Raw genomic sequence first — 26,356 nt, 5'->3', positions numbered from 1 at the left:
GTGTATCATTACCCCGTCGAGGGGGTGACAGAAATAAATTGTTATTGAAAAGGGAGGCTTACTGGATCCATCGTCTTCAGACAATGGAGCCCAGGGGCCTCAATCGTGAGTACAATGTGTCCTGCTTCCTATAAGGCATTCGGCCTTATGCAATCTGATAAATATATTTCTTTTTTTCTTCAGCGTGATTAATCACTGCAAGAATGGACTATGTGACTGAAAATCTTCGCCAGTATAGAGTGGATATGTTTTTTGCGAATTTTCAATTGCGAATTTTCAGTTGCGAATTTTTAGTTGCGAATTTTCAATTGCGAATTTTCAATTTTCAATTGCGAATTTTCAGTTGCGAATTTTCAATTGCGAATTTTTCAATGCGAATTTTTCATTGCGATTATTTGATATGCGAATTTTATTTAATGAGGGAGGCGGAGCTTCTTTGATGATGTCAGTTCCTTTGTGTTTCATTTATGTATAAATAGCTGGAGTGTAAGATGTTTTATGCAGTCTGATGAAAGCACATCTGTGCTGAAACGCGTCACTATGCCATTTTGAATATGTGACTGAATAAATCTACATTGTGATCTACATCAGCGAAGTGCCGGTCCTTTCCTTTGAAACCACCACTGGAACAGTCCATTCTCAGATATTTAGGCCCCGGCACCCAGGCAGAGGAGAGAGGTCCCGTAACAGAGAATCTGTCTTCATGTCAGCAGAGAATTAGTCTGCATGTCATAGCAGAGAATGAGGCTTCACGTCAGCCACCACTGCAACAGTCCATTGGCATATATTTAGGCCCAGCACCCAGGCAGAGGAGAGAGGTCCCGTAACAGAGGATCTGTCTTCATGTCAGCAGAGAATTAGTCTGCATGTCATAGCAGAGAATGAGGCTTCACGTCAGCCACCACTGCAACAGTCCATTGGCATATATTTAGGCCCAGCACACAGGCAGAGGAGGGAGGTCCCGTAACAGAGAATCTGTCTTCATGTCAGCAGAGAATTAGTCTGCATGTCATAGCAGAGAATGAGGCTTCACGTCAGCCACCACTGCAACAGTCCATTGGCATATATTTAGGCCCAGCACACACACAGGCAGAGGAGAGAGGTCCCGTAACAGAGAATCTGGCTTCATGTCAGCAGAGAATCAGTCTGCATGTCATAGCAGAGAATGAGGCTTCACGTCAGCCACCACTGCAACAGTCCATTGGCATATATTTAGGCCCAGCACACACACAGGCAGAGGAGAGAGGTCCCGTAACAGAGGATCTGGCTTCATGTCAGCAGAGAATCAGTCTGCATGTCATAGCAGAGAATCAGGCTTCACGTCAGCCACCACTGCAACAGTCCATTGTCATAAATTTAGGCCCAGCACCCAGGCAGAGGAGAGAGGTCCCGTAACAGACAATCTGGCTTCATGTCAGCAGAGAATCAGTCTGCATGTCATAGCAGAGAATGAGGCTTCACGTCAGCCACCACTGCAACAGTCCATTGGCATATATTTAGGCCCAGCACACACACAGGCAGAGGAGAGAGGTCCCGTAACAGAGAATCTGGCTTCATGTCAGCAGAGAATCAGTCTGCATGTCATAGCAGAGAATGAGGCTTCACGTCAGCCACCACTGCAACAGTCCATTGGCATATATTTAGGCCCAGCACACACACAGGCAGAGGAGAGAGGTCCCGTAACAGACAATCTGGCTTCATGTCAGCAGAGAATCAGTCTGCATGTCATAGCAGAGAATGAGGCTTCACGTCACCCACCACTGCAACAGTCCATTGGCATATATTTAGGCCTAGCACACAGGCAGAGCAGAGAGGTCCCGTAACAGACAATCTGGCTTCATGACAGCAGAGAATCAGTCTGCATGTCATAGCAGAGAATGAGGCTTCACGTCACCCACCACTGCAACAGTCCATTGGCATATATTTAGGCCTAGCACACAGGCAGAGCAGAGAGGTCCCGTAACAGACGATCTGGCTTCATGTCAGCAGAGAATCAGTCTGCATGTCATAGCAGAGAATGAGGCTTCACGTCAGCCACCACTGCAACAGTCCATTGGCATATATTTAGGCCTAGCACACAGGCAGAGGAGAGAGGTCCCGTAACAGACAATCTGGCTTCATGTCAGCAGAGAATTAGTCTGCATGTCATAGCAGAGAATGAGGCTTCACGTCAGCCACCACTGCAACAGTCCATTGGCATATATTTAGGCCCAGCACCCAGGCAGAGGAGGGAGGTCCCGTAACAGAGAATCTGTCTTCATGTCAGCAGAGAATTAGTCTGCATGTCATAGCAGAGAATGAGGCTTCACGTCAGCCACCACTGCAACAGTCCATTGGCATATATTTAGGCCCAGCACACACACAGGCAGAGGAGAGAGGTCCCGTAACAGAGAATCTGGCTTCATGTCAGCAGAGAATCAGTCTGCATGTCATAGCAGAGAATGAGGCTTCACGTCAGCCACCACTGCAACAGTCCATTGGCATATATTTAGGCCCAGCACACACACAGGCAGAGGAGAGAGGTCCCGTAACAGAGGATCTGGCTTCATGTCAGCAGAGAATCAGTCTGCATGTCATAGCAGAGAATCAGGCTTCACGTCAGCCACCACTGCAACAGTCCATTGTCATAAATTTAGGCCCAGCACCCAGGCAGAGGAGAGAGGTCCCGTAACAGACAATCTGGCTTCATGTCAGCAGAGAATTAGTCTGCATGTCATAGCAGAGAATGAGGCTTCACGTCAGCCACCACTGCAACAGTCCATTGGCATATATTTAGGCCTAGCACACAGGCAGAGGAGAGAGGTCCCGTAACAGACAATCTGGCTTCATGTCAGCAGAGAATCAGTCTGCATGTCATAGCAGAGAATGAGGCTTCACGTCACCCACCACTGCAACAGTCCATTGGCATATATTTAGGCCTAGCACACAGGCAGAGCAGAGAGGTCCCGTAACAGACAATCTGGCTTCATGACAGCAGAGAATCAGTCTGCATGTCATAGCAGAGAATGAGGCTTCACGTCACCCACCACTGCAACAGTCCATTGGCATATATTTAGGCCTAGCACACAGGCAGAGGAGAGGTTCATTCAACTTTGGGTAGCCTCGCAATATAATGGTAAAATGAAAATAAAAATAGGATTGAATGAGGAAGTGCCCTGGAGTCCAATAATATATGGTTATGGGGAGGTAGTTAATGTCTAATCTGGACAAGGGACGGACAGGTCCTGTGGGATCCATGCCTGGTTCATTTTTATGAACGTCAGCTTGTCCACATTGGCTGTAGACAGGCGGCTGCGTTTGTCTGTAATGACGCCCCCTGCCGTGCTGAATACACGTTCAGACAAAACGCTGGCTGCCGGGCAGGCCAGCACCTCCAAGGCATAAAAGGCTAGCTCTGGCCACGTGGACAATTTAGAGACCCAGAAGTTGAATGGGGCCGAACCATCAGTCAGTACGTGGAGGGGTGTGCACACGTACTGTTCCACCATGTTAGTGAAATGTTGCCTCCTGCTAACACGTTGCGTATCAGGTGGTGGTGCAGTTAGCTGTGGCGTGTTGACAAAAGTTTTCCACATCTCTGCCATGCTAACCCTGCCCTCAGAGGAGCTGGCCGTGACACAGCTGCCTTGGCGACCTCTTGCTCCTCCTCTGCCTTGGCCTTGGGCTTCTACTTGTTCCCCTGTGACATTTGGGAATGCTCTCAGTAGCGCGTCTACCAACGTGCGCTTGTACTCGCGCATCTTCCTATCACGCTCCAGTGCAGGAAGTAAGGTGGGCACATTGTCTTTGTAGCGTGGATCCAGCAGGGTGGCAACCCAGTAGTCCGCACAGGTTAAAATGTGGGCAACTCTGCTGTCGTTGCGCAGGCACTGCAGCATGTAGTCGCTCATGTGTGCCAGGCTGCCCAGGGGTAAGGACAAGCTGTCCTCTGTGGGAGGCGTATCGTCATCGTCCTGCCTTTCCCCCCAGCCACGCACCAGTGATGGACCCGAGCTGCGTTGGGTGCCACCCCGCTGTGACCATGCTTCATCCTCATCCTCCTCCACCTCCTCCTCATCCTCGTCCTCCTCGTCCTCCAGTAGTGGGCCCTGGCTGGCCACATTTGTACCTGGCCTCTGCTGTTGCCAAAAACCTCCCTCTGAGTCACTTCGAAGAGACTGGCCTGAAAGTGCTAAAAATGACCCCTCTTCCTCCTCCTCCTCCTCCTCCTCCTGGGCCACCTCCTCTTCCATCATCGCCCTAAGTGTTTTCTCAAGGAGACATAGAAGTGGTATTGTAACGCTGATAACGGTGTCATCGCCACTGGCCATGTTGGTGGAGTACTCGAAACAGCGCAACAGGGCACACAGGTCTCGCATGGAGGCCCAGTCATTGGTGGTGAAGTGGTGCTGTTCTGTAGTGCGACTGACCCGTGCGTGCTGCAGCTGAAACTCCACTATGGCCTGCTGCTGCTCGCACAGTCTGTCCAGCATGTGCAAGGTGGAGTTCCACCTGGTGGGCACGTCGCATATGAGGCGGTGAGCGGGAAGGCCGAAGTTACGCTGTAGCGCAGACAGGCGAGCAGCAGCAGGATGTGAACGCCGGAAGCGCGAACAGACGGCCCGCACTTTATGCAGCAGCTCTGACATGTCGGGGTAGTTGTGAATGAACTTCTGCACCACCAAATTCAGCACATGCGCCAAGCAAGGGATGTGCGTCAAATTGGCTAGTCCCAGAGCTGCAACGAGATTTCGCCCATTATCACACACCACCAGGCCGGGCTTGAGGCTCACCGGCAGCAACCACTCGTCGGTCTGTTGTTCTATACCCCGCCACAACTCCTGTGCGGTGTGGGGCCTGTCCCCCAAACATATGAGTTTCAGAATGGCCTGCTGACGTTTACCCCGGGCTGTGCTGAAGTTGGTGGTGAAGGTGTGTGGCTGACTGGATGAGCAGGTGGAAGAAGAGGAGGAGGAAGCCGAGAAGGAGGAGGTGGCAACAGGAGGCAAAGAATGTTGCCCTGCGATCCTTGGCGGCGGAAGGACGTGCGCCAAACAGCTCTCCGCCTGGGGCCCAGCTGCCACTACATTTACCCAGTGTGCAGTTAGGGAGATATAGCGTCCCTGGCCGTGCTTACTGGTCCACGTATCTGTGGTTAGGTGGACCTTGCTACAGATGGCGTTGCGCAGTGCACACTTGATTTTATGGGATACTTGGTTGTGCAGGGAAGGCACGGCTCTCTTGGAGAAGTAGTGCCGGCTGGGAACAACATACTGTGGGACAGCAAGCGACATGAGCTGTTTGAAGCTGTCTGTGTCCACCAGCCTAAATGACAGCATTTCATAGGCCAGTAGTTTAGAAATGCTGGCATTCAGGGCCAGGGATCGAGGGTGGCTAGGTGGGAATTTACGCTTTCTATCAAATGTTTGTGAGATGGAGAGCTGAACGCTGGCGTGTGACATGGTTGAGACGCTTGGTGACGGAGGTGGTGGTGGTGGTGTTGGTGGTACATCCCCTGTTTGCTGGGCGGCAGGTGCCAACGTTCCTCCAGAGGCGGAGGAAGAGGCCGAGGCGGCAGCAGCAGAATAGGCCGAGGCGGCAGCAGCAGAAGAGGTAGCAGGGGGAGCCTGAGTGACTTCCTTGGTTTTAAGGTGTTTACTCCACTGCAGTTCATGCTTTGCATGCAGGTGCCTGGTCATGCAGGTTGTGCTCAGGTTCAGAACGTTAATGCCTCGCTTCAGGCTCTGATGGCACAGCGTGCAAACCACTCGGGTCTTGTCGTCAGCACATTGTTTGAAGAAGTGCCATGCCAGGGAACTCCTTGAAGCTGCCTTTGGGGTGCTCGGTCCCAGATGGCGGCGGTCAGTAGCAGGCGGAGTCTCTTGGCGGCGGGTGTTCTGCTTTTGCCCACTGCTCCCTCTTTTGCTACGCTGTTGGCTCGGTCTCACCACTGCCTCTTCCTCCGAACTGTGAAAGTCAGTGGCACGACCTTCATTCCATGTGGGGTCTAGGACCTCATCGTCCCCTGCATCGTCTTCCACCCAGTCTTGATCCCTGACCTCCTGTTCAGTCTGCACACTGCAGAAAGACGCAGCAGTTGGCACCTGTGTTTCGTCATCATCAGAGACATGCTGAGGTGGTATTCCCATGTCCTCATCATCAGGAAACATAAGTGGTTGTGCGTCAGTGCATTCTATGTCTTTCACCGCTGGGGAAGGGCTAGGTGGATGCCCTTGGGAAACCCTGCCAGCGGAGTCTTCAAACAGCATAAGAGACTGCTGCATAACTTGAGGCTGAGACAGTTTCCCTGGTATGCATGGGGGTGATGTGACAGACTGATGGGGTTGGTTTTCAGGCGCCATCTGTGCGCTTTTTGCAGAAGACTGGGTGGGAGATAATGTGAACGTGCTGGATCCACTGTCGGCCACCCAATTGACTAATGCCTGTACCTGCTCAGGCCTTACCATCCTTAGAAAGGCATTGGGCCCCACCATATATCGCTGTAAATTCTGGCGGCTACTGGGACCTGAGGTAGTTGGTACACTAGGACGTGTGGATGTGGCAGAACGGCCACGTCCTCTCCCAGCACCAGAGGGTCCACTAACACCACCACGACCATGTCCACGTCCGCGTCCCTTACTAGATGTTTTTCTCATTGTTATGGTTCACCACAACAACAAATATATTATTTGGCCCAATGTATTGTATTCAAATTCAGCGGGATATAAATTTGAGGCCTAGTATTTAGGCGCTGGGTGACCGGTATGGATTTAGTGACAGAATTAGACTTGGAAATGCACAGAAGCGTGTGTGTGTGAAGTAATTCTGAATGACCCAATGTGCACCTTGAATATTATATACCCTTTTAGGGATAGATTTCAAATAGCTCTGATATAGCAGAAACCACTAAATTATGAAATTGCTAAATTGGGAATTGTATTTCAACCCAGAACAAGAAATGTGCTTGAACGGACACTAAATAACTCGCCCAGCTACAGCACTAACGAGAGATTTAGCAGGATATAAATTTGAGGCCTAGTATTTAGGCGCTGGGTGACAGGTATGGGTTTAGTGACAGAATTAGACTTGGAAATACACAGTAGCGGGTGTGTGTGAAGTTATTCTGAATGACCCAATGTGCACCTTGAATATTATATACCCTTTTAGGGATAGATTTCAAATAGCTCTGATATAGCAGAAACCACTAAATTATGAAATTGCTAAATTGGGAATTGTATTTCAACCCAGAACAAGAAATGTGCTTGAACGGACACTAAATAACTCGCCCAGCTACAGCACTAATGAGAGATTTAGCAGGATATAAATTTGAGGCCTAGTATTTAGGCGCTGGGTGACAGGTATGGGTTTAGTGACAGAATTAGACTTGGAAATACACAGTAGCGGGTGTGTGTGAAGTTATTCTGAATGACCCAATGTGCACCTTGAATATTATATACCCTTTTAGGGATAGATTTCAAATAGCTCTGATATAGCAGAAACCACTAAATTATGAAATTGCTAAATTGGGAATTGTATTTCAACCCAGAACAAGAAATGTGCTTGAACGGACACTAAATAACTCGCCCAGCTACAGCACTAACGAGAGATTTAGCAGGATATAAATTTGAGGCCTAGTATTTAGGCGCTGGGTGACAGGTATGGGTTTAGTGACAGAATTAGACTTGGAAATGCACAGAAGCGTGTGTGTGTGAAGTTATTCTGAATGACCCAATGTGCACCTTGAATATTATATACCCTTTTAGGGATAGATTTCAAATAGCTCTGATATAGCAGAAACCACTAAATTATGAAATTGCTAAATTGGGAATTGTATTTCAACCCAGAACAAGAAATGTGCTTGAACGGACACTAAATAACTCGCCCAGCTACAGCACTAACGAGAGATTTAGCAGGATATAAATTTGAGGCCTAGTATTTAGGCGCTGGGTGACAGGTATGGGTTTAGTGACAGAATTAGACTTGGAAATACACAGTAGCGGGTGTGTGTGAAGTTATTCTGAATGACCCAATGTGCACCTTGAATATTATATACCCTTTTAGGGATAGATTTCAAATAGCTCTGATATAGCAGAAACCACTAAATTATGAAATTGCTAAATTGGGAATTGTATTTCAACCCAGAACAAAAAATGTGCTTTGACGGACACTAAATAACTTTCCCAGCCACAACAGGACAGCGTTAACGAGAGATTTAGCAGGATATAAATTTGAGGCCTAGTATTTAGGCGCTGGGTGACAGGTATGGGTTTAGTGACAGAATTAGACTTAGAAATACACAGTAGCGGGTGTGTGTGAAGTTATTCTGAATGACCCAATGTGCACCTTGAATATTATATACCCTTTTAGGGATAGATTTCAAATAGCTCTGATATAGCAGAAACCACTAAATTATGAAATTGCTAAATTGGGAATTGTATTTCAACCCAGAACAAGAAATGTGCTTGAACGGACACTAAATAACTCGCCCAGCTACAGCACTAACGAGAGATTTAGCAGGATATAAATTTGAGGCCTAGTATTTAGGCGCTGGGTGACAGGTATGGGTTTAGTGACAGAATTAGACTTAGAAATACACAGTAGCGTGTGTGTGTGAAGTTATTCTGAATGACCCAATGTGCACCTTGAATATTATATACCCTTTTAGGGATAGATTTCAAATAGCTCTGATATAGCAGAAACCACTAAATTATGAAATTGCTAAATTGGGAATTGTATTTCAACCCAGAACAAGAAATGTGCTTGAACGGACACTAAATAACTCGCCCAGCTACAGCACTAAGGACAGATTTAGCTGGATATAAATTTGAGGCCTAGTATTTAGGCGCTGGGTGACAGGTATGGGTTTAGTGACAGAATTAGACTTGGAAATGCACAGTAGCGGGTGTGTGAAGTTATTCTGAATGACCCTATGTGCACCTTGAATATTATATACCCTTTTAGGGATAGATTTCAAATAGATCTGATACAGCAGAAACCACTAAATTTTTAAATTGCTAAATTGGGAATTGTATTTCAACCCAGAACAAAAAATGTGCTTTGACGGACACTAAATAACTTTCCCAGCCACAACAGGACAGCGGTAACGAGAGATTTAGCGGGATATAAATTTGAGGCCTAGTATTTAGGCGCTGGGTGACCGGTATGGATTTAGTGACAGAATTAGACTGGGATATGGCCAAAAAATAACCACACTATTGCTGGTTAAATGCACTTGGTGATGGGCGCAGCTTGCCCCTGATGTAGTATATGGCCAAAAAATGAACAGACTATTGCTGGTTAAATGCACTTGGTGTCACAGCTTGACCAACCACACTACTGAGGGTTAAATGCACTTGGTGACGGGCGCAGCTTGCCCCTGATTTAGTATATGGCCAAAAAATGAACAGACTATTGCTGGTTAAATGCACTTGGTGTGATAGCTTGACCAACCACACTACTGAGGGTTAAATGCACTTGGTGTGACAGCTTCACCCTGATGTAGGCTTTAGCCAAAAAACAACCACACCATTGAGGGTTAAATGCACTTGGTCGCAGCTTGTGCTGGCGCACCACAAGACACAAAATGGCCGCCGATCACCCCAGAAAAATGTGACTGACAAACGGTCTGGGCAGCCTAAAAACAGTGAGCAATTGAGGATCAGCAGCTCAATGATCCACAGCTGCAGATCGATCAGTTAATCAAGTCCTTTGGAGGAGTTAATCTGCCTAATCTCGCCCTACTGTCGCAGCCGCAACCTCTCCCTACGCTAATCAGAGCAGAGTGACGGGCGGCGCTATGTGACTCCAGCTTAAATAGAGGCTGGGTCACATGGTGCTCTGGCCAATCACAGCCATGCCAATAGTAGGCATGGCTGTGATGGCCTCTTGGGGCAAGTAGTATGACGCTTGTTGATTGGCTGCTTAGCAGCCTTTCAAAAAGCGCCAAGAAAGCGTCACAAAAGCGCGAAGAAAGCGACGAACACCGAACCCGAACCCGGACTTTTACGAAAATGTCCGGGTTCGGGTCCGTGTCACGGACACCCCAAAATTCGGTACGAACCCGAACTATACAGTTCGAGTTCGCTCATCCCTAGTTATAAGAAGTAAAAAAAATGGGTCTACTTTTTATCTCTCTAGAAACTCATACTTTCATGACCCATATAAATACACTCAGCCTGTGTCCTTGTGTTTTGTATATGTGATGGGACTTCTTGGTGGTTTCTAACATTCTTAAAAGAGTATGTTATTTTATATATGTTATGGAGTCACAGACAAATACTTAAAGGAGTTCTCTGAGACTAAGAAAAAAGTTACACAGGGGACATGACACATTGTGAAAAAAAGGCTCACCTTGTCTGAGTGTCCTGACTCCAGTGCCATGGACCCCTCCTCAATTATTCTGGTCCTCGTTAGAATTTTGACATTGTCACGCACTTACCGTTCTGTGCTCCCATGGTAAGTTGGACTGCTCGACCTATCGGACTCTTTGTCAATATCAAATTCCTCACTACTCATTTCCCATTTGGTTTAGCCCCTGCACTTAGCTAAGAAGGGACTGTCGTCCAGTTGTGGGCCATCACTTAAGATGCATTGTAGGTAGGGACATTGGATGTGGGTGTAGCACAGAGCTGTACTATTCCATAACCTTTCATGACAGACAGTTATATACACATAACTGCTACCGACCAATCAATGCAGGTCCCCCTGTACAATTTTCCTTAGTCTTGGACAACCCTTTAAATTTGTTTAATTCTTTTCTTTATGGTTTAATTGTTTTTCCTTCTTGATTAGAGATTGCTGGAGTTTCTACACCTCAACACATAAGTGGTTTTTCTCTGTTGCCGTTATCATGTACAAGCTCAAACAATGATATCATTCCGGGGTCTGAGTTACGTCCTAACTGGGCTCTAAGTCAGTTTCATGGTGCTGATGCAAATGCTTCAACCTACATGCTGCGAGAAAATGACTGGAAGTTCATTGCATACTCAGATGGTGATTCATTTCCTCCACAGTTGTTTGGTAAGACCTTTGCTGAGAATATTTATTATAATTTTTTTTATTACTGGTATTTGTAATAAATTAGATTTATTTTAGACCATCCTCTAATCCGGTAATTTTAATATACTACTGATTTCCTGAAAACTTGAAAAGCATAGAAAGAATTGATTGCTCAGACATGTTTTAAACTAATCTTTTTTTTCCTCCCTAAATCATATACATTAGTTATGAGTCTGCTATATTCATCTTCTTACATCCTCCAACTACCTGTTGCAATAGCTGCCTGACCTGACCTGTGCACCATTTTCACCTTTTGCTGCCTGCCCTGACCACGGATTAGCATTAGAGATGAGCGAATCAAATCAGACGAAGTGGAATTTGATCCAAATTTCAGGAAAAATTTGATTCGCAACGAACGCAAATTTCCTTGCGCTTTGTGGTAATGAATTGCAATTTTTCCTAAAATGGCGGCTACACGTGTGAGGACTGAGGACATGGGGCAAGGAACTCTTGGAAGGCAGGGGACTCTGGGAAGGCGGGATCACTCAGATTGACATGCATGCGTGCAGGCAATCAGCAGCCAGCCAGCCATGTGATGTCACGGCCCTGTTGTGGAATACCACTCAGAAAACGCATTCTTCAGGAAGAATAAGGTTTATTGCGGCTTGCTGGGAGCATTAACAGCTTCAATAGCACAAAGGAAAATGCTCAAAGGGGGAGAGGCCCACACTCATCTTATACACATAACCATCCTAAACTTTACATACTTGTCTTATCCTCATTGGATAGGTTAAACTCTTTCTACAACCCCATTGGACATCTCCATGCATGGATAATGCGTGCTTGCTTCGTGTTCTTCTTGGCCAACATCTGTTATTCATTACCCATGCCTGCTTCATCTAATCTATAGCCCCCTCACCCAAGTGAGTGCCCCCACCTTATGAATGTGTACACACACATAAGATTTGGGAATGTATTGTCTGGTATAAGCAGGCGGCATTATATTATATATTTTTCATTTTCTCTTTCAGCCCTATAAATACGGCAGCCATTTTAGATTCTGCCCATTTCCAGCATTCTGAGTGCAGGGACAGACATGAGAAGGCGCTAGGGACCGCAATAGGAAAAACCTCATTGCGAACAAAGAAATAGAAAAAACTATTTATCAGTGCAGGGAAAGGATAGGGAGGAATTGTTTGACAGCATTTTAGTGCAAGGAGAGATGTCAGAAAGCACTAGGGACAGTGCTAAAAAAAGTGATTTTACAGGTGCAGGAAAAGATTATCTGGGATATATACGCACTTATTTTGTACAGAAAGAAAAAGATATATTTGCACTTCACTGGTGCAGTTATTTGTGGCAAAAGCGTTTAGTGGCCTAGTTCAGTACAAAAAAAAACCATATTCTCAGTTCACTTCTACAGTTAAATGTGTTGAAAGCGTTTAGTGGCCTATTTCAGTACAGAAAGAAAAAAATAAATGTATGCACTTCTCTGGTACAGTTATTTGTGGTAAAAGCGTTTAGTGGCCTATTTCAGTGCAAAAAGAAAAATATTTTCGCAGTTCACTTCTGCAGTTATATGTGTTGAAAGTGTTTAGTGGCCTATTTCAGTACAGAAAGAAAAAAAATATATGCACTTCACTGGTGTAGTTATTTGTGGCAAATGCATTTAGTGGCCTATTTCAGTACAAAAAGCAAAATATATTCTCAGTTCACTTCGTCAGTTATATGTGTTGAAAGCGTTTAGTGACCTATTTCAGTACAGAAAGAAAAATATTTTCATCGCTTTTAGGGGTGTTTTAATTTGCTTAAAATTTTTTGTATTTTAATGTTTAGTTCATCTAAAATTATGTCAGACAGAGAAGTGCCAGGCCGTGCACAGAGTGGCAGAGGCATAAATTTTTCTGGCGCAGGCAGAGTTCGCAGCAAATAAGGGGGCGTGGCAGCAGGAGTCGCAGCGAGAGGCCTGAGCTCCCGGTGTCATCTAGGGGTCGTGTCTTGACCAGCAACCCAGTGGTTCTTGATTGGTTAACTCGGTCATCTACTCCATCCCAAGTGACATCAGACACCCCCAGCCAACAGTCGTGGGTTCGTCAGACACAACCCTTAGTTGGCATGGCCCGGGAGCAGGCACTGTGCCCTCACCTGTCCTCAACCTGTCTATGTCCTTTGCTGTTCCCTCAGCCACAGAAGTATTGTATGCTGTGGGCTCAGCTCCACTATACAGCGAGGACGAGCTACTAGAGTACAGTCAGCAGCTACTGCCCAGCCAAGATCTGGTGGAGACATCCGCCACTTCCTATGCTAGGAGGGAAAGTAATGATGAGGAGAGTGGCGTTGGAGGTGGTAATGCAACCGGTCAGGCTCCTGACCCAGAGACTGTTGAGGAGGACATCAGTGACGTGCAGACAGTACTTGATGATGATGAAGCCGGTCGCACTTGGGAGCTAGCTGCTGAAGGGCTTCATCATCAGGAGAAGAGGGTGGCAGCTTACCCATGAGCCAGAGGTGGAGGCAGCAAGTCGATATGGTGGCCGGGAGTCAGCAGGGTGGCAGCAGTGGGACGTCGGGAGCCAAACGTGCCCGTGGAAGACCACCTTCGCAGCATCCTACCTGCCCGGGAAGTAGTGGTGCAAGGGTTCACGGAGGCAACGTCGGTAGCAGTCAGTCAATGCGGATTGGTGGGGGGAAAATCACGTATTTGGCGGTTTGTTAAGCCGCCGGAGGAGGTAAACGTGGCCATATGTAGAATATGTGGGCAGAAGGTGAAGCGTGGCCAGGGTGCCAATGTTGGCACTACAGCCCTACTTCAACATATGCAGCGTCGCCATACAGTGGCCTGGGAGAACCGTGGCTCCGATGTGTTGGTCCAGCCTGCCGCAGAAACCGCTGCATCACCCAGTGGCACGCACCAGATTTCAGGCAGTCAAGGCTCCACCACCTCAGCCGAAGGGATCTGTCTGTCCTTCCCATCATCTGCTGGTCCAGATGCTCCTGCTCCTACTCCTCTATCACTAAGTGATTGCTAAGAGACAACAGTATGCGTGCACGCATTCCAAGTGGTGACTCTGCACCTTTCAGAGAATTGATGGCTTGTGCCGAGCCGAGGTGGAGCGTCTCAAGCCATCATTTATTTGCCAAAAAGTCAGTACCAGCCCTGCAGAAATATATAGACCAGAAGGTGGGCCAGTCCTTGAGCCTGTCGGTGTCTGCCAAAGTGCACGGCAGCACCGACATGTGGAGCTGTAACTACGGTCAGGGACAGTACATGTCCTTTACGGCCCACTGGGTGAATGTGGTCCCTGCATCTTGGCCAGGTCACGCCGCTTCCGCCTCCACGTTGTCACGCTGTTGGCCCTGTGACAATGTCTACCTCTGCCTCCTCACCATCCACCATGTACTCAGCCTCCACTGCAGGGACAAGTCACAATGCCCCTCTAGTATACCACATGTGCAGGGCATGGCGGTGTCACGCTTTTCTGCACCTCCTTTCCCTGGTCGAACGGAGTCACACAGGGGAGGAACTGTTTTGTGTCCTTCATCAAGAAATCGAATCCTGGCTTTCTCCCCGACAACTCAAATCGGATCCATGGTGACCGACAGCGGGAAGAACATTGAGTCAGCGCTGGGTCAAGGAGGGATGAGCCATGCGCCCTGCATGGCACACGTGTTCAATCTGCTTGTCAAGCGGTTCCTGAAGTCTTCCACTTATCTGCAAGACATCCTAAAAATGGGCAGGAAACTTTGCATGCACCAGCCACTCACAAATAGCCCGATGCATGCTCACTTTCTTGTGTAGTGACAGCCGAATTGTCACAATTCGGCAGAGGAATGACTACTGGTTCTCCACCTTGTTGGACCCTTGCTATCGGTCCAGAATGGGGGGCCTTTTTTACACCCACTGAGAGGGAGGACAAATTAAACTACTACAGGGACATCTTATGTAGTCAGTTCGCCACTGCCTATCTGCACTATAATCTATCCTCTCGCAGGTCTGACCAGGGAGGCCCTCTGCGCTCACTTTCCACTGCCATGGCTGCTGGGGAGGGTTGGGGTAGCAGGAGCAGTACCAGCTCCATCAGCAGCAGCCTGAGTCTACAGTTCGCTGATAAGTAGCTTTCTTCACCCGCATAGTGAAGAAACTACTTACCAGCAGCAGCAGGTAGACCTGGAGCAGGAACTGAACCAGCAGGTGGTTGCATACTTGGACAGCACCCTGCAAACCCACATTGAAATCTGCTGGACTACTGGGTAGCCAAACTGGATTTGTGGCCGCAACTAGCAGAGTTTGCCCTGGAAAAGTTATCCTGCCCAGCCAGTAGTGTGGCATCAGAGCAGGCATTTAGTGTGGCATCAGAGCAGGCATTTAGTGTGGCGGGGGCCATAGCTACCCCAAGGTGAACTCACCTGCTACCATATACACACTATGTCACCTTGCCACTCTGTGGCATCCTGCTGCTGCTGCCATATCTACACTGTCACCTTGCCACTCTGTGGCATCCTGATGCTTCTGCTGCCATAGCCACACTAGCTCACCTTGCCACTCCTGATGCTGCCATCTCCACACTATGTCACCTTGCCACTCTGTGGTATCCTGTTGCTGTTGCCATTTCCAGACTCGGGCATTGTGCCACTCGGAGGCCTCCTCATACTGCGGCCACCTCCACAATCTCTCGTCATTGTGCTACTCTGGCCTCCTCATGCTGCTGACACCTCCACAATCTCTTGTCGTTGTGCTACTCTGTGGCCTCCTCATGCTGCTGACACCTCCACACTTTGTCGTCGTGCCACTCTGTCGACTCCTCATGCTGCTGCCACCTCCACATTCTCGTTGTCATGCCACTCTGTGGCCTCCTCATGCTGCTGCCACCTCCACAATCTCTCATTGTTGTGCTACTCTGTGGCCTCCTCATGCTGCTGACACCTCCACAATCTCTCGTCGTCGTGCTACTCTGGCCTCCTCATGATGCTGACACCTCCACACTTTGTCTTCGTGCCACTCTGTGGCTTCTTCATGCTGCTGCCATCTCCACAATATTTCGTCGTCGTGCCACTCTGTGGCCTTTTGATGCTGCCGCCACCTCGAGACTCCCACCACTATGTCATAGGTCTTCTCATGCTGTTTCCACCCTCCCCACTTCATCACTGGGCCACTATTTTGCCTTTCACTCTGGTTGACATCATAATTTATTTGACCTTTCTTCTAATCTGTCAAAGGAAAAATGAAACGTACAACAGATCCTGTCTGTGTAGCAGCTGTAAGGCCTGTATGGTCCCATCAGAATTGGCTTATGATTTGGTAGCTAAAAGCAGGAGTGGGTACAAAACACAGAAGACATGCAAATATTCCATTCACGTGTCATCTCTGTTTTAGATCCACTCCTGTTTTTTTTGGGCATTAGCAATACTGATGGATTATTGAGCAAGTGCTGACCGAGTAAAGGTGTATGCTCCACAGACAGGATCCATTTTTTTGTGGGTTATTGTTTTGATGGAACAGCGGAAGGGCAAAGTAATCAGTGACGTCAATACAAACTTACTGCTGACACCTTCTCCACTCTGTCTGGGGGGCTCTACTTGTATATGCGTTTAATAGAACAGGTTCTGTAGACATCTATGTGGAATCAGCTGACAAGGGTGTAAAAGGAGTGCGCTTCTTCTTGGCTCTAACATCGACCTGTAAGGCTGAGTTCATACTTGAGTTATTTGGTCAGTTTTGGCCCCGTGACTGCCCAAATAAGTGAAGTGTGCAGTGATTCTAAAAGTGACGCCTGTCATCTGCGTGTCATACGGACTCACAGTATTATTTCACTACCAAAGCAGACTCCCTATGCATCTTACTGCAAGGCACAGTGTTCTACACCACTAGAAAGGCTCTCAGCAGGCAGTATAAATACCCCACAAGTGACCCCATTTTGTAAAGAAGACACCCCAAGGTATTCCATGAGGGGCATGACGAGTTCCTAGATTATTTTATTTTTTTGGCACAAGTTAGCGGAAAATGTTTTTTTTTTATTAATTTTTTTACAAAGTCTCATATTGCACTAACTTGCGACAAAATTTTTTTTTTTACATGAACTCGCCATACCCCTCACGAAAAAGTCAACTTTTCCTATTTTTTTATACAAAGTTGTCATTTTAGAGAGATATTTCTCTCACCCAGCATGGGTATATGTAAAAAGACACCCCAAAACACATTGCCCAACTTCTCCTGAGTACGGCGATACCACATGTGTGACACTTTTTTGCAGCCTAGGTGCATTTTTAGACATTTGGATTCCAGACTTCTTCTCACGCTTTAGGGCCCCTAAAATGCCTGGGCAGTATAAATACCCCACATGTGACCCCATTTTGGAAAGAAGACACCCCAAGGTATTCCATGAGGGGCATGGCGAGTTCATAGAAGATTTTTTATTTTTTTGGCACAAGTTAGCGGAAATTGATTTTTTTTTTGCTTTTTTCTCACAAAGTCTCCCTTTCCGCTAACTTGGGACAAAAAGTTCAATCTTTCATGGATTCCATATGCCCCTCAGCAAATACCTTGGGGTGTCTTCTTTCCAAAATGGGGTCATTTGTGGGGTGTTTGTACTGACCTGGCATTTGAGGGTCTCCGCAATCATTACATGTATGGCCAGCATTAGGAGTTTCTTGTCTGTTTGCCTGCGTGTCTGGTGTCTTCTTTGTTTTTGCTCCTATGTCCAAAGTGAAGGGGATGTCGGGAGGCTGGACCCTATTGTTATTAGTTTTGCTGAGCCTGCCCCGGCCGATGGCAATGCTCAGTTTCAAACTCCTTATATTGAGCATATGGGTAATGAGATTTTTTTTTTTTTTCCGTTCAGCCTCTGGGCTGAAAGAAAAAATGAACGGCACAGATTTCTTCATTCGCATCGATCAATGTGGATGAAAAAATCTCTGCCACAAAAAAAAAAAAGGAGGGGAAAGGCGTCTGCCAGGACATAGGAGCTCCGCCCAACATCCAAACCCACTCAGCTCGTATGCCCTGGCAAACCCGATTCCCTGGCAAATCAATCGATGTGGATGAATAAATCATTGCCGGGATTTTTACTTTATTTTTTTATATACAAAGTGTTTGCCAAAGCATATGAACACCACCCCTCAGCTCATAAGCCTCGGCAAACATATCTTTTTTACTGCAGAGGAGAAATCCCGTCTTGCAGCGCCGCATACACCGACTTTTGTGTAATCTGACAGCAGCGCAATGCTTCTGTCAGAATGAACATCAGTGCTGCAGCTGGTTCATCGGTTGGTCCACCTAGAAGGTAAAAAAAAAAACAGGCCGCATCGCAATAAATTTATTAACATTAAACTTTATATAACATTTGAACAGAACATTAACTTTTTTAAACTTTATTGAACTTTTGGAACAGAACATTAACTTTTTTGCTTACCGGTGATTTTTTTTTTTTTTTTTTTTACCTTTATAGGACAAATCTCTCCTTCCCCATGTGCAAAGCGCAAATCGCCCAGAGATGTGGCGAAGTGCATTATGTACTTTGTCCCAGGTGAAAGGAGAGGTTTGCAGCAGCTGTGAGTGAAAGGGCCCTAAGAGTCCTGTCTGATGCAATCCCTATGCTAATAGTGTACCTGTGTGTGGTACTTCCGGAAACACTCCCCTAAGCATAGGGCAGGGTGGTCAGGGCAGTCAGGACAGAAATAGCAGGTGTCATGCCTTATTCCACTCCTGCTACAGACATGACATTTTTTTCAGGGTGGCTGTTGTTTTGACGTACCAGCAATGACATTGGGGAAATGTCTCTCGCGTAGACGGCTCACTACACTGGTGGTTGGGGCCACGGAACCTCCTGGATAGAGGAGGTCCTCGATGATCTCTTCCTGAAATTTGAGGAAGGATCTTGCTCTCCCAGCCTTACTGTAGAGAACAAAACTATTGTACAGAGCCAATTGAATTAAATATACAGACTCCTTCTTATACCAGCGTCTGGTTCTGCGGGAAAGTAAATAGGGAGCCAACATCTGGTCATTGAAGTCCACCCATCCCATGAGCAAATTATAGTCGTGGACCGAGAGGGGCTTTTCAATGACACTGGTTGCTCGTTCAATTTGGATTGTCGTTTCTGCATGAATGGAGGAGGGCATGTAAACGTCACGCTTGTCTCTCCATTTCACAGCGAGCAGTTCTTTGTTACACAAGGCAGCCCTCTCCCCCCTTGCAAGACAGGTGGTAACGAGCCATTGGGGGAAACCCCGGCGACTAGGTCGCGCGGTGCCATAGCAGCCAATCTGTTCTAAAAACAAATGCCTGAGAAGGGGCACACTTGTGTAAAAATTGTCCACATAAAGATGGTACCCCTTGCCAAATAAGGGTGACACCAAGTCCCAGACTGTCTTTCCACTGCTCCCCAGGTAGTCAGGGCAACCAACTGGCTCCAGGGTCTGATCTTTGCCCTCATAGACACAAAATTTGTGCGTATAGCATGTGGCCCTTTCACAGAGCTTATACAATTTGACCCCATACTGGGCGCGCTTGCTTGGGATGTATTGTTTGAAGCCAAGGCGCCCGGTAAAAAGGGACTCGTCTATGCAGATGTTTTGCTCAGGGGTATACAAATCTGCAAATTTGGTGTTAAAGTGGTCTATGAGGGGCCGAATTTTGTGGAGCAAGTCAAAAGCTGGGTGGCCTCTGGGACGAGAGGTGCTGAAGTCACTAAAGTGCTGGAAACGCAGGATGGTCTCAAATCGTGTCCTGGACATGGCAGCAGAGAACATGGGCATTTGATGAATTGGGTTCGTGGACTAATATGACCGCAATTCATGCTTTTTTGTTAGGTCCATGTTGAGGAGAAGGCCCAGAAAAGTTTTAAATTCGGAAACTTGGACGGGTTTCCACCGGAAAGACTGGGCATAAAAGCTTCCCGGGTTGGCGGCTATAAATTGAGTGGCATACCGATTTGTTTCTGCCACGACTAAGTCCAAGAGCTCCGCAGTCAAGAACAGCTAAAAAAAAACAGTGCCAATCCGATCTGAGCTGTCTCAACCCGAACTCCAGACTGGGCGGTGAAAGGGGGATCTACTGGTGCGGCTGAAGTTGGGGGCTGCCAATCAGGGTTTGCCAGCACCTCAGGGACTCTAGGGGCTCTACGGGCCTGTCTGTGCGGTGGCTGCGATGGGGGAACTAATGCACGTGCCACCGTTCCAGCTTCAACTGCCCTTCTGGTGCTTGCCACTTCACCATGTTGTACGGCAGTGCTGGTACTAGGCCCAGGATGGGCTGCGCTGCTGGTGTATGCCTCACCACGTAATCCGACAGCGCCAGCCCCACTCTGCTGCCCTTGAAGCGGATCCTGCGCAACCTGTGGTCTAGTAACATGGGGCCGGGTACGCCTGGTGGTATCAGGGACCTCAACCTCATCGTCCGAACTTTGGGTCAGACTGCCACTGCTTTCTACAGGTTCGTATTCTGACCCGCTGGATTCATCAGATGAGGGTTCCCATTCCTCATCCGACTGGGTCAGAAGCCTGTAGGCCTCTTCAGAAGAATACCCCTTACTTGCCATTTGTTCAACTAAATTTAGGGGGTATTCCCTGAGACTACCCAAGAAAAAAGGCAAGCCTGTCTTACAAATGGGAGGCTAGCGAAGTACCGTAAGCCGCTGCGATTGATAAAAAATATCAAAACAGTTTTTTTTTTTATCGCTGCAGCGCTTGTGTAGTGATTGCGCAGTGATAAAAAAAGAAATACATTTTTTGTCACTGCAGCGGGGCAGGCGTGGGTGAACGCACATGTGGGCGACCGATCAGGCCTGATCGGGCAAACACTGCGTTTTGGGTGGAGGGCGAACTAAGGTGACACTAATACTATTATAGATCTGACAGTTCTGATCACTTACAGATACTATAAAAGTACCAATGCTGATTAGCGATACGCTAATCAGCGAACCAGTGACTGCGGTGCGGTGGGCTGGGCGCTAACCGACGCTAACTACCTAACAAAGGGGCCTAAACTATCCTAAAACCTAACCGTCAATACTAGTGGAAAAAAAGTGACAGTTTACACTGATCACTTTTTTCCCTTTCACTAGTGATTGACAGGGGGGATCAAGGGGTTAATTGGGGTGATGGGGAGTGATCTGGGGGGCTAAGTGTGGTGTTTGGTGTACTCACAGTGATGTGTGCTCCTCTGCTGGGACCAACCGACGAAAAGGACCAGCAGAGGAGCACAGAAGCCATTTAACGCCTTATCTATATAAATATAAGGTGTTAAATGGCTTCTGATTCGTTTTTTTTAAGGTCACCAACCTGCCAGCGCTGATCATTGGCTGACAGGCTGGTGACAAACTTCTCCTGTAACGATTCCCGGCCTGCACTGCGCATGTGCGGGCCAGCTTTACCCGAAATCTCGCGTCTCATGGCGGCGCATCTAGGAGGAATAAGAGGGCCGCCGCCAGGACGCAATCCTGCGTGCGGCGGTCCTGAGGCGGTTAAAGGGGTTGTCTGGAATCCATGAAAAATTGTTTTGAAAAAACCTCACCTTTTAAAATCCTGCAGTTTTTATGGCTGCATATGCCACAATAGAATGATGATTATGTAGATATGTGATCTGCACTCCAATATGGTGGTTTGGGTGCTCATGAGAGAAACGTATTTTGAGAGTAGGAATATCCACAGCACTCCATTTAAAAGGTATATGCAATTCTTTTTAATAACCAAAGAAGTGTTCCCATCACTTATTATTCCATACAGTATTATTCATATCCAGGAGTAGAAGAAAAGTATTAGTCACATTGTATTCCCCGGACGTTTCGGTCTGAATTAGACATTTATCAGCGGGATCTGTAAACAACATATTGTATCTTAGATTTTGATCTGGTATATAATGTACTGTACAGAAAGATAAAGTATCGGAGACAGGGAATATAGGTAGGGGTCCAGAAGAAAAGGATTAAAAATTGTGGGTGTAAAAATGAAAGAGATTGTGCATATCATATACCTATTATTAATTACTCATTTGCTATTCATGTTTCCAGCACTGGGAACACAATCTCTTTCATTTTTACACCCACAAGTGTGTCTTGCCTACAGTCAAGCATGGTGGTGGGAATGTCATGGTTTAAGGCTGCATGAGTGTTGCTGGCTGTGGGGAGCTACAGTTCATTGAAGGAACCATGAATTCCAACATGTACTGTGACATACTGAAGCAGAGCATGATCCCCTCTCTTCAGAAACTGGACCCCGGGGCAGTATTCCAACACAATAACAACCCCAAAAACAACCCCAAGATGACCACTGCCTTGCTAAAGAGTGTAAAGGTGCTGGACTGGCCAAGCATGGCTCGAGACCTAAACCCTATTGAGCATCCGTGGGGCATCCTCAAATGGAAGGTGGAGGAGCACAAGGGCTCTAACATCCAACAGCTCCATGATGTCATCATGGAGGAGTGGAAGAGGATTCCAGTGGCAACCTGTAAAGCTCTAGTGAACACCATGCCCAAGAGAGTTAAGGCAATGCTGGAAAATAATGGTGGCCACAAAAAATATTGACACTTTGGGAACAATTTGGGAATTTTAACTTAGGGGTGTACTCACTTTTGTTGCCAGCGGTTTTGACATTAATGGCTGTGTGTTGAGTTATTTTGAGGGCACACCAAATTTGTTAAACAAGCTTTACACTGACTACTTTACAAAAGTGTCATATCTTCAGTGTTGTCCCATGAAAAGATATACTAAAATATTTACAAATATGTGAGGGTGTACTCACTTTTGCTTGTGGAAAAGGAATGAGTGACTCAATTAGAATATCACAAATTAGGGCTGTATTACACAAACAAATTTTCTGACCACTCTTTATTACTGTTACACAGGCGCCTTACACTTTCAATTACTAAAGCTGCGGTACCATTAAAAATTAAATGCTAAATATTGTCCTACTGTAGCAGTCAGCACAGAGAGATAAACCCCTATATAGATATGTAGTCCATTGTGAAAGTGTAGAAGACATGATGGGGTTAAATGAAGGAGGAGACATGGACCTATATAAACAACACTAGAAGTCCAAATCAGTATCCCTGACGAAGAATAACAGTTTTATTTGAAACGCATTGGTGCATTTTTGGTCCTCCTGGCTATCCGTAGCTCTTACTGTGACGTCACACAGCGCTCCGTGCGAGCGCGAGCGAGCTGAGTTTGAAACTGAGCATTGCCATCGGCCGGGGCAAGCTCAGCAAAACTAATAACTATAGAGTCCAGCCTCCTGACATCCCCTTCACTTTGGACGTAGGAGCAAAATCAAAGAAGACACCAGACACACAGGCAAACAGACAAGAAGCCAGAAACAGGTAAATACCAATCTGAAGTTGTAGAGCCAAATTTTACTGTGTTGTTTTCTTTTGGCACCTACCACCAGGGAAGGTGGACAGGGAGCGCATCGCGCAGTACCTGAACATAGAATAAAATTATCTGACCAATTTGTGTCCAATCAGACCAATAGTTGGTGTGTATAACAAAAGATCTGATCAGAATATCTGTCAGATAATCCGTTGGTGTAATACAGCCCTTACACTGATAAGTGAAATGCTCCTCTGTGGGCATCTTTATCTAGGCCTATCAAGAGAACAGTAGAGCTATCATATTATCATCCCTGTTCTACATAATACAATTTTCATGATGATTCTCTTCAGATAGCAGCCCCCTCACAGAAGCAGTAAATTGACAATGGATCACATATCTATATAGGAGTTTATCTCTCTGTGCTGACTGCTACAGTAGGACAATATTTAGCATTTCATTTTCAATGGTATAGTACTGCTGAAATGAAAAAAAGTGAAAGTCTAAATTATTTTCTAATTATTTGTTATCTTGTAATGCAAAAATTATTTTCTCAACCTGATTTTCCAATGTCTCTCTGCTGTTAAATATTTCTTAAGTATCAGTCTTTAAAAAAAAAAAAAAAAATAAAAAGGTAATAACAAGTAGCTGTTATAGGTTAAAAATGAGGTTCTACTATATGGTTATACTTACGTCAGACTCAGAATAGTTTGTGTCAGCATGACCCCTTTTGTAAGTACCTACCAATTTTTTAATGCACACCAATTTTCTCTAATACTTCTATTTTCATGTCCAATATCTAGCTCTCAATCCTGCAACATTCAATCTTCAGGCAGAATGTTATAAAGCAGGAGAAGCGGAGGATACAGATATATAGTTTTGTGGGAAAAGATTCAGAGTTCTGTCAGGCCTCTTCTGCTGGCCCATAGGACGTCTGCTCTACCCGTCCCTTAAAAGGCCAACACACGCACACTCTAATTATAACCAGCCAATGGATGGCAAACCTGGTGCACTAAAGGCACCTTCCTCTATAGGAGGGTGCCTGAGCAATAGGTCATCTAAGTTTACTAGTTCCATGCAAAGGTGTGCTATTCTGACCACAGCCACAACAGGGTCAGCAATAGGTTGTGACACCCTCATGACAGTACCCCCTTTTCTACGAGCGGTCACCGGACACTCAGGACCAGGTCTCTCCAGATGAGAAATGTGGAATGAAAGAATTAACCTTCTGGAGTTTACTTCCGACGCTGGTACCTACATTCTTTCTTTTGGACCGTAACCAATGCTCCAGATATTGAAGGGAGCGACGGACGAAACGAAAATCGACGATTCTTAGCACCTGAAACGCCAAATTGCCATCGACAATGATTGGAGCGGGGGTTAAGGTGATGGTTCCGGAGGTAAAACATACTTTTTGAGCAACGATTTATGAAATACATTATGATTTTTCAAAGTTTGAGGTAGCTCTAGGCGAAATGCCACGCGGTTAATAACGGCGACTATTTTATAAGGACCGATAAACCCACACATAGTCATTTACCCCAGGTACGTTTAAATCTGCCTCTCATATTTTTCAGGAATTGTACCTTCTGTACAGCGAATACACATTTGTCCAATTTAGCATATAACCTATTCATCAGTACAATCTGCAACATCTGCCTGACATGTACCTTGTGTGTCTCCAGATCGGTTGAATAGATCAAAATATCGTCACGATATATCACCACAAATCTGCTGACTAGATGACAAAATATATTGTTGACAAAGTGTTAAAAGACAGGACAGGCCATTTTGAAAAACCATTTTGCACCAGCAATCTGGGTCAGGAATGAGAGAAAGAGAATAGAGGTCTTGGATAGTTACCCGTTTAGTTCACGAAAATCTAGGCAAGGACACAGGCCCCCATCTTTCTTCTTCACAAAGAAGAACCCTGCAGCCACGGGTGAAGAAGAGGGTCTGATATGTCCTTTAGACAGTCCTAGTCCTTCATGGCTTGTCTTTCGGGGCCAGAAAGATTATATAACCTGGTCTTAGGTAACTTTGCTCCAGGGAAAAAAAATCGGTCAATCATACGGACGATGGGGTGGTAACTCCTGACACCCCTTTTCAGAGAAAACATTTTAAAAGTCGGACACAAATGCTGGTAAGGTTGTAATGAGCAACTGCTACTTAGGCAATAGTCCCTACAATGCTCACTCCACTCCAATATCTCACTGGCCTGCCAATCAACAACAGGATTATGCGCTACCAACCAGGGAAGACCTAATACTACAGGTCCTTCTAAAAAAATTAGCATATTGTGATAAAGTTCATTATTTTCTGTAATGTACTGATAAACATTAGACTTTCATATATTTTAGATTCATTACACACAACTGAAGTAGTTCAAGCCTTTTATTGTTTTAATATTGATGATTTTGGCATACAGCTCATGAATAAATATGTTCAGTTCTGCACTCAATACTTGGTCGGGAATCCTTTTGCAGAAATGACTGCTTCAATGCGGCGTGGCATGGAGGCAATCAGCCTGTGGCACTGCTGAGGTGTAATGGAGGCCTAGGATGCTTCGATAGCGGCCTTAAGCTCATCCAGAGTGTTGGGTCTTGCGTCTCTCAACTTTCTCTTCCCAATATCCCACAGATTCTCTATAGGGTTCAGGTCAGGAGAGTTGGCAGGCCAATTGAGCACAGTAATACCATGGTCAGTAAACCATTTACCAGTGGTTTTGGCACTGTGAGCAGGTGCCAGGTCGTGCTGAAAAATGAAATCTTCATCTCCATAAAGCTTTTCAGCACATGGAAGCATGAAGTGCTCCAAAATCTCCTGATAGCTAGCTGCATTGACCCTGCCCTTGATAAAACACAGTGGACCAACACCAGCAGCGGTTTTGAGTAATGAACCAGGCTGGGAGTTTTTAAAAGCCTCAGGAATATTTTGCAAGTGTTTAGAGTTAATAAGTTGATTCAGATTATTAGGTTAATAGCTCGTTTAGAGAACCTTTTCATGATATGCTAATTTTTTTAGATAGGAATTTTGGGTTTTCATGAGCTGTATGCCAAAATCATCAATATTAAAAC

General features: G+C 46.2%; 1 protein-coding gene across 1 annotated transcript in view; it reads left to right on the top strand.

Moving 5' to 3' along the window:
- ARSK (arylsulfatase family member K) overlaps window positions 1–26,356 on the top strand; it is a 142,569-nt gene that overhangs the window by 77,074 nt on the left and 39,139 nt on the right. Inside the window, exon 7 of the mRNA XM_044275998.1 lies at window positions 10,771–10,998. Coding sequence (XP_044131933.1) covers window positions 10,771–10,998 — 228 coding nt within the window. The remainder of the gene's footprint in view (window positions 1–10,770; window positions 10,999–26,356) is intronic.

This window comes from Bufo gargarizans, chromosome 1, assembly GCF_014858855.1.
Source record: "Bufo gargarizans isolate SCDJY-AF-19 chromosome 1, ASM1485885v1, whole genome shotgun sequence".
Classification (NCBI taxonomy): Eukaryota; Metazoa; Chordata; class Amphibia; order Anura; family Bufonidae; genus Bufo; species Bufo gargarizans.
This window is presented reverse-complemented; position numbering and strand designations above follow the sequence as displayed.